Source organism: Myodes glareolus, chromosome 6 (genome assembly GCF_982192425.1).
Source record: "Myodes glareolus chromosome 6, mMyoGla1.1, whole genome shotgun sequence".
Classification (NCBI taxonomy): Eukaryota; Metazoa; Chordata; class Mammalia; order Rodentia; family Cricetidae; genus Myodes; species Myodes glareolus.
Window position 1 is genome coordinate 29,243,654 of NC_142031.1, and position 9,582 is coordinate 29,253,235.

A 9,582-nucleotide genomic window follows, 5' to 3' on the forward strand; every position below is an offset into this window, starting at 1 on the left:
AGATCACATATCCTGAAGACCGTCCTTCCCCAGGTGACCTCATAGTTACAAAAGAAGGAGCAGAAGTATGTTTGCATATCCTGACCATCTGTCAGGATTGAATGGAGTTATTGGAGTTATCTTAATGTCAAGAGGACCATGCAGTCACATCCTTAGTTGGGACATGCAACTATGCTTGTTAATCTTTGAGTCATTTTCAAACTCTCTGACCATCAGACAAAGTGGAAATGGGCCCACATTTTTTGGGCTCCACAATTATAATCCCAGTATTCAGAAGGTTGGGGCAGGAGGATAGCCACTAGTTCCAGGCCAATTCTGTGTCAAAAACTAAAGCAAAACAAAACAACATAAAAGAGAACAGTGTTAACATTAATATTAATGAAAAATACTCATAAGAGGGATCTAGAAAAAGGAGAGAAAAGAGAGGGGGGGGTAGGTCTAGAGAGATGGCTCAGTGGTTAAGAGCACTTACTCTGGAAGACCCAGGTCTAATCTCCAGAATTCATATTAGGTGGTTCTAAGGGGATCGAATCCTCTGAACTCTTACACACACACATACACATATACGTACTAAAAGTAAAAAAAAAAAAAGCAAAAAAACCACATCACAACCAACATATTCACTGTGAACGAACCTTAGCATTAAAAAATGGTTAAAAAATAAACGGCCAGATGGTGGTGGTGCACACCTTTAATCTCAGCACTTGGAGGTAGAGGCAGAGGCATCTCAGTGAGTTCAAGGCCAGCTAGGTCTACAAAGTGAGTTCCAGGACAGCCAGGGCTGTTACACAGAGAGACCCTGTCTCAAAAAACCAAACAACAACAACAACAACAAAAAAGGTTCAAAAACAAAAGAGGACAGGAAATTGGGGCATAGGGAAGGTGTGGTGGAGCTGGGAAGAGCTAAAGGGAGGAGTTGGGGGTGAATATATTCATATGCTATATGGAATTCCCAAGGAATTAATGAAGATATTTTAAAAAATTCTTCTAACTACAAGTAGTAAAAGACTAATAAATGATCTTTTTTTCTTTGGATTTTTTTGAGACAGGGTTTCTCTGCATGACAGCGGTTATCTGGTTTGGAACTTACTGTGTAGTCCAGGCTGGCCTCAAACTCACAGGAGATCCGCCTGCCTTTGCCTCCCGAGTACTGGGATTAAAGTTGTCACCATCGCCCAGCAATAAATAATTCTTAACAGTATGATTATTTGGTAAATAATTCCAAACATTATGTTTATTGTGTTTGAGGCCAGTTCTCATTATATAGCACTGGCTGCTCTGGAATTCAGTGTGCAGGTAGATCAAATTAGCCTCAAAGTTGTGGCCATCCTCTGGCCTGTGCCTTCTGAGTGCTGGGAATAGAGGTGTGTACCACCACACTCAGCTCTATATATCACTTTAACTTATGACTGCATGTTATTTTACTTCTCATTGTCTATGATAAGGCTTCGAATCTCAGACTCTCTTCTCTTCTTATAGAATGTATACAGTTTCCATTCTTCACATTATGTCTTGCGAGTAAGAAAATCCAATATTCCAGATCACTGAACTGAAAAGGAATGTGCTGGGAATGAGTTAGGATAGCCTTTGGTCCTTCATGATGGCTACTCAGAGTGACTCATAAACCATGCCAAGGGCAGCTAGATTCCACAGATGAGAGCACAGGACCAGCTGAGTCCTGACTTCTGCCGCTGTGTAACGCTGTTTCACAGAAACAAAGGGAGGCATTAGCCAAAGGAGTCGTTACACTCTCTTAGCTGATTTTCAGGTTTAAAGTTATCAGGTATATTTGCCTTTTGTTAAACAAATTACATAAGCAAATGTCAAACTGATTCCTTGAAGCTGAGTGTGAAGGCTCGGGCTGGTAACCCAGCACTTGATGATTGCCCCAGACAGGAATTACAGGAATGACTAAACACCCTTAGCAGGCATTATCAAATAATAACTTTTGTCCTCAGAGTCTAACTTGCTTTTTTGAGATGTCAATTTCAGATGAGCTATTATGACTTTTTGACTCCATGAATACTTACTGAATACCTATTAAGCCTCAGGCACTTTATCATAGTCTGGAGACTCAGTGAACAAAACCAGATAGGGACACCTTCCTTCAGTTTTCAGTTTGGGGAAGATGGAGCTGGAGACGCTGAATACTGATTTAAAGAAAAAAACAGAATCAAATAGGGAAGAGGCCGGGTGCTACTACCGGGACCTGTACTCTGAAGGACATGTTCAGTGGTACGAGTGATTTAACTTCAACTGTGGAACCATGCACAGGAAGAGAAGTTTCCCCAAGGAAGAGAGGCTGGCATTTAAACTGAGAAAAACTTCGGGTCAGAACTAAAGACACAACCTGCGTGGTCCAGGTGCAGACCTGGTAGGGGTTACAAAATGGAGGAGAGCCCACCTGCAGAGGTCATTGTGGGTTACACTGGATTTATATCATTTCAAACTTGGGGTGAAAAGAGTAGAAATCTAGGCAATTTCTACAAACAGTCAAGCAAGGAGAATGAAGTTCCTTGGTATGTTGGTTTCTCTTTTCTCAAATGCAAACTAGGGAGGATTCAAGACAAAGGCCCCTCCGGTAGAGTGGGATTCATCTCTTCTCCTCTGGAGCTTTTAATTCTGGCCAAGATTCATTCTGCTCTAGTGAGGCCCAGTCAAAGTTTATTACTTAAATTTGGAAGTGAATTATTTCAGGTTATTACCCAATGCATTGTGACTGTGGCTTCCCACTCTTCCACAGGTACACAACTGAGCATTCTGTGGCTCAATCTTGCCTCACTTGTACAAGTATTATGACTAAATGCTAATGATATTCATACAAAGCAGTCAACTAGGCACACAGTATTTCAAAAGTGAATTTTTATTATGACTTATATTAAAAATTTGTGTTGCATGTATTTGTTAGTGTAAAGGCTTAAGGTGTACTATGGATGTCTTCTCTCCGTCCTCCTTTATTGAGAGTGTCTGACACAGAACCAGAAGCTCACTGTCTGGATAGGCTAGCTGGCTTCAGCAATCCCACTCCCCAGAGCAGAGGTTACAGGAGCTAGCTGTCACCTTGGCTCTGACTTGTGTTCTGGTGTGTTTAGCTCTGCTCCTTGATGATGGCAGGCCCTTTACTGACTGAGCCATCTCCCTTGCCTGTTACAAATTTTAACTGCTCCTCCATGCCAGGTCTCTGTGTGGTGTGAGAACCCATGGGGAAGTGGGAGGAAGATGCTTCTTGGAGATCCTTTCTGGAGGTCTGTGAGGTCAAAGCTATTTCCTGTGTTAAAGATAGGGTTTTCCTATGTAGTCCCCGCTGGCTTGGCACTCCGCCCTGTAGACAAGGCTGGCCGCAAACTCACAGAGATTGATCTGCTTCTGTTATGTGAGTGCCTGGATTAAAGGTGTGCACCACCACAGCCCACCAAAGTATTTTCTTAATACCCAGAGGTTATTCTCATTCTCTCAAAGTGTGGTGGGACTGTCCATAACTATTCAAAAATAGACAGTACCAAAACTCAGAAGCAGCTAGACGATCCAATGGTTTTCAAAAGGAGACATTAGTTTTCTTACTCAATTTTTTGAAGTTACTTGTCATGTATTTAGACATAAATCCAATGCAATTAATGTTGATATACCCTACGGAAACACAAATTCATTCAGCCTTTTTTTTTTTTTTTTTTTTGGCGTAAGGCGATAGCTGTTCTGATGCAACTCTGATGCAATGCAATCCATATTTGAACAATCACAGACACAACTTGCTCTCCAAGTCCACACACCTTTATTGCGGTGGTTACCTCACCCTGGACTGAACTTCTCCCGTTTCTGCCCGTCAAACGTCCCAGTCCATCTAAAACATGTGGTGACTCCCATGGTAACCCCAGGCCAGCTCAGAGTTAACCTCCCAGCGCCGACTGAGGCTCTGGGAAGGCACCCGGACTTCCGGCTCCGCCAGGCCACACCCGGCCGCTTCCAGGCAGCAACCGCCCGGAAGGCCACACCAGACCCAAGACCCAGAGAGGGCGTTTCCGGCGTGGGAAGGCTCAGCCACGCCCACACAGAGGGGCGTGGGCTCCGGCCGGCGCGGGAAAGGGGCCGGCGCCGCGTGTGCGCGCTCAGCCGACGATAGCGCGCAGCACGTCCGGGGTGGGGATGGCGGCGGCGGCGGCGGCGGCTGGGAGCGGGACGCCCAGAGAGGAGGAGGCTCCCGGAGGGGAGGCCGCGGCTACGCAGGCCCAAGCCCCGACGACTGCGCCCGGGGCTCGGCTCTCCAGGCTGCCTCTGGCCAGAGTGAAGGCTCTGGTGAAGGCGGACCCTGACGTAACGCTCGCGGGACAGGAAGCCATCTTTATCCTGGCGCGTGCCGCGGTGCGGCGGGAAAGCAAGGGCGCCGGGGTCGGGGGGCGTGACTACGGGGGCGTGGCGAGGGGCGTGGCCTGGCGGGCCCAGGTGTGCCGACCTGACTTGTCAAGTTGCCTGGGAAGGCTGCTGCAGGGCCCTTTGAGTTTGTCGGCCACTTGTGTTTTAACTAGGGCCCACTCAACTTTAGTGCGCGTCTCCGGTGGCTCACGTCGAACCCGAGTGGGTCCACAGTGATTGAGTGGGGTGCATTCATAAGTATCAGCGGGAGGAGAATGAACCGGCTAGCCTATTAGGGAAAGGAATAGCAGAAGTATCTTCATGAAGTTAAGGGCAACCTTAGCTTCTAGAACTTTCCTGTATGATAGAAGCACTCTCACCCTTGTGCTCCGCTTATACACAAGATCACCCTCCCCCAGAATCAACTAATCTTTCCTTTGCTTGTTTGCTTCGCAGGAACTGTTCGTGGAGACCATCGCAAAGGATGCCTACTGCTGTGCTCAACAAGGAAAGAGGAAAACCCTCCAGAGGAGAGATTTGGGTAAAGCCCCTGGGGTTCCTCAGGGTGGACATGGGAACCATGGGCTAGGTTGGCTTTTTTCTTGATTCGTTCGTTTTGGTTTTTCGAGACAGGGTGACTCCGTGTAATAACGCCTAGCTAGAACTTTGCTCTGTAGACCAGGCTGGTCTATAACTCACAGAGATCCACCTGCCTCTGCCTCTGAGTGCTGGGATTAAAGGCGTGCGCCACCACTGCCTGCTGGTTAGACTTTCTTACACCTGCTTCACAAGGCATCACAGGCCTGGGGAAGTTTGATTTTTGATTTATTCATCTAGCTGGAAACCCTTGCACATGCATCAGCTGTTACAGCTTTTACAGACTGTATCTCTCGCTTCTTTCTATCTTGCCAAACTCTTTTTTTTTCTTTTTTTAGAAAGAGAGTAACTTTGGAGAAAAAAGTGGATTTAGGTATTAAACAGGACTGTAGGAGGTCTTACTAGACAGCGTTTGCGTGGGCTTTTATAGAGAGACATTAATATGTGAGAATTAATAGTGTAAAAATGGATCTCACAATATCAAGGGATATATCTTAAAAGTGATGTCATTTGCATAAAACCCAATATCTTTATGCAAATAAAGATTGTGGACTGTGCAGTTTTGGGTCTGAGGTCCAAATGCCAAGAGCTAATCAATATCCGCTTTTCTTGTGTTTCAGATAATGCAATAGAAGCTGTGGATGAGTTTGCTTTTCTAGAAGGTGAGTTCACTGTCTGCACAAATCATTTCCCTGCAGGTGATGTGAGTTCAAACCTTACAGGAACAGATGCCTGCTTCTCCTTTGTACATGGAAACAGTTCTCCCTGCTTCCTGTTTTTAGGGGAAAAAAAACATTTTCCATTCTTGGGAATTAGAGTTTCTACTGGGAAATTGCTAGCGTAAAAGGAGAAGGGAGGAGTATAAAAACACTGGCGGAGTTAGCAGAATTTAGAGTTTGAATCCTACATAAATCTCCATCCCTAAATATCAGTCTTGTCCCTTGCCATACTGTTAGGAATTAGAAACAACTTGTAGATTTTTTTTAAAGATTAATTTTTATTTATGTGTCTGTGCTTTTGTTTGCGTATATGATATGCCACATGTGTGCAGGTACCCACAGGGTCAGAAGCCTGCATCCAATCCCCTGGAGCTGGAGTTACAGGTCATTGCGAGCTGCTAAACGGTGCTGGGACTGAACTCCAGTCCTCTGGAGGAGCAGCAAGCACTCCAATCACCTAGTGATCTCTCCACCCCCAGTTCCTAACTTTTAAAGACAGGGGCTTCTGTAGCTCAGCACCTTGAACTCAGCTTCAAGTAACCTTGAATTCCTTTTCTTCATCACCTCCCATGTGCTAGTAAATAATAATAATAATATTAACAACAACAACAACAATATAATGATCTAATGATATTTGCTTACTTTTCACTCTGTTCTGCCTCTCTGTGTCAGCCTATGTCCTGACACTCTATATGTTTTCATATATGTTTTTCACATGTCTTCTAAGATCCCTTCCCAGTGTCTGCTTCAAGTCTAGATTTTTTGAGAATTCTCTTTAAGTTGTAGATCTTTGTTGTTCCACTGGTTTGTCTTAAAAATAACTTCTGTTAATGGTCATACTCAGTGTATGGTCATCCTTGGCAGTGTTCTGTATACGCTTGAAGAGAGTATTCTAGTTGCTAGGTGCAAGGCCAAGGGGTACTGTGCAGGTATTCTGTTTTGTTTACTCGTTTTATTGGTTACCAAGTAAGAATTGCCTGTTAAATTCTTCAGTCACAGATGCAGGTTATTTTCACTTAAAATTCTGTTTCTGTTTTTTATGTAAGATCATGTGGTTAAGTTTATAAAAGTTCAATATTGTTTGTGACAATATTTAATTTATAAATTGACTGTTGTTGTTTCTAGTACTGATTTTGAGACTCCTGCTTAAAGGGTGTTGTCATTCCACCTTCCATTTGGACAGACTCTGAGGTTTGACTATTGATTCCCTCAGCCTGCCAAACAGCCACTTTAGCCCTCTCTCAGATTGGCAGATGCCTTCAGGGCCACCACAGCTTTGGAGGCCAACCTAACTTTGTGACTTGGCCCTCTCTAAGTTGTGGATTTGCGTGATGATTCGTTTTCAACTATTAAAAAATTTTACTTTTATAAAAAGTTTAGCTTTGTTCCTTGTTCTCAGCAGAGATTTGCCAAAGTTGCAAGGCATGGTGGCTCATGCTTGTAAATCCCAGACCTTAGGACACTGAGGCAGGAGGACTTTAAGTTTGAGGCCAGCCTGTGCTTCAAAAGGAACCCCAGACCATCCTGATCAGTGACTTGCTGCCTCAGACAACAACACAAAATCCCAAAGGAAGTTATGAAATTTTTAGTTAGAAGTGTCTCTGCTTTGATCTTTCTAATGTTTATTTCCCTGAATTATGCTTTATTATATAATTAATAACTTTGGCCTCTCCTTGTACTGTGTAGGCTCCTTCAGTGCTTTTCCTGTGCCAACATGGGAGGATAATAAGGCTTCTTGGGAAGCTGTGTGTCTGGAAAGTGGTGTGGTTATTGCTCTACAGCCTTACTTCAGGGTGAACAGAAGAGGCAGTGGATGTCCTGCTGAGGCCCTACAAGCCAGAGTGCAGAGTGCTCCCTGGCATGTTTCCCCACATAGGCAGGTCACTTGACTATTTTGATGAAACTCCTGTTAATTTTTTTTCTTCTTCTTTTCCATATATGTTTAACTCCCTAGCTTCTGCATACAGGGAAGACTGTAAGAGGCGTGTGGGGAGGCAAGCCTGTGTCATGTGGGTCATAGCTCCTTTCCTCTCACTTCTGTGTCAGTCCTGGTAACTGGGTCTAACGCAGTGGTTCTCAGCCGTCCTAATGCTGCAGCCCTTTAAGACAGTTCCTCAGCTGTGCTGACCCCAAACATAAAATTATTTTTGTTGTGACTTCATAACTGTAACTTTGTACTGTAATAAATTGTAATTAAATATATTTGGAGATAAGAGATTTGCCAAGGGGGTTGTGACCCATAAATTGAGAACCACTGGTCTGGGGCCTTCTGTTTCTGGGGTGGGAGCTAGTGCTTCTCTCTTGCATCCCCTTCTCTATTAGGCTCAAGTCTTTTTTGCTCTATTTATAAATACGCTTCAGTGAGATGTTGATCATTCTTTTTCTGTTGTTGAATTTGTCCAGCTGCTATTGCATCTTGGTTCTCTGTTGTGGATTTATGTCTTTTTAAAAGCTTTTTCTCTTTTGAATAGAATCTTGGAGGGTATGCAGACCTGTGTGCTCAGGTGCCCAGTGTAAAGATTAGAGGGACTGGAGAGATGGCTCAGCAGTTAAGACTACTTTAGCAGAGGATCCCAGTTCGGTTTCAGTACCCACAATGTGTCTCACAGCTCCTGTAACTCCAGCTGCAGGGCATCTTGATGCCTTCTTCTGGTCTGTATGGGCATTGTATATACATGCTCACATACAAAAATACATGTAATTAAAAGGGAATCTTTTCAAATTATAAATGTTTTGCTTAGAGAATCTTTATCAGTTTTTAATGTTCACTGAGTAATGCATCAATTATTTAGCTCTTTTCCAGCTCCAAGTCCAGTTCTGTGCATTGGTAGCTTAGTCCCAAATGGCTTCCTTCTCTAATGACATCTCCCCGTGGGTCTTTTGGACCGGTGTTCTTCATTCCTCAGATTGGAACTGCCGTTACCAGGAATGCCTGTGTGCTTTAACTTTCCCCAGTGTGTGACCCCCCAGACTGAGACACTGTGCTTCACACATTGCCCTTTCTGCTTTAGGTACCTTGGATTGATTACGGAGCTGGATGACCTGGTGAGCCTTTGCTGCGTCCTTCATCTTTCCCCGTGCAAGCCTCAGCTTTGGAGAGAGTCTGCGCGTGCACACAATCTTCTTCTACTTTCCCCAAGCTGCAGAGATCTCCACAAAGTCTTCCCTTCCTCAGTCTGTCTTCCACAGCCTGGATGTAGCTGATGCTGCTTGGGGCAGCCATGAGAGGACTGTTCCGCATAAGTGTGGCTCAGTGAGTGAGGAGACCAGAATAAAGGTCTTTGGTCAGCTTCATTCCTGTGTTTTATGGTCCTGCCTTTGCTCTTGCCCTGTGACCGGAGAACCCTGTGGTCAGGCACAGACTTTTCCTCATCTACCAACCATCCTGAGTCAACGTTTTTATTAACTTTGTTCTTTCTCAGCATATCATTGGAATGTGGGTCTATAATTTATGGGATACTGTACTCTTAGGAGTACAAATCAGTAATTCATGTGTCATAAACAATTTCGACTGTAAAGTTCAGTGTTTTTTTAATATTCATAGGTATATATAGTGACATTTTGAACATCTTGTGAACAGATTCACATGAGTCTTTTGTTTGACAAGATTTAGATTATGTTATTTAAATTTTATCTATGCTATCGTATGTATTTGTACCGTTTCCTTTAAGTTGTGAGATATACATAATATAAAGCTTCCCATTTGAGCTGCTTTCCAGTGTGTTGCTCGGTGGCATTGACTATATCAGAGTGTCAACCGTCGTCCTCCTTCGCCTCCGGAGCTTTGTAGTAACGTTCTCAGCCTGGAACATCAGGTACATGGAACAGGGACTCCCTTTCCCTTTCCCTTCCTGTGCCTGTGTGAGGTGTGGGTGGTGTGTATGGAGTACTTAGAATGTTCAGGAAGGCAACAGAAAGC

General features: G+C 44.2%; 1 protein-coding gene across 1 annotated transcript; it reads left to right on the forward strand.

The window, feature by feature from the left end:
* Window positions 1-4,068: 4,068 nt before the first annotated feature.
* On the forward strand, window positions 4,069-9,375 carry Pole4 (DNA polymerase epsilon 4, accessory subunit). The gene is made up of 4 exons (XM_048416577.3): window positions 4,069-4,356; window positions 4,804-4,888; window positions 5,565-5,606; window positions 8,675-9,375. The coding sequence occupies exons 1-4, from the start codon at window positions 4,141-4,143 to the stop codon at window positions 8,686-8,688; spliced, it is 357 nt and encodes a 118-aa protein (XP_048272534.2). The 5' UTR covers window positions 4,069-4,140; the 3' UTR covers window positions 8,689-9,375.
* Window positions 9,376-9,582: the final 207 nt, after the last annotated feature.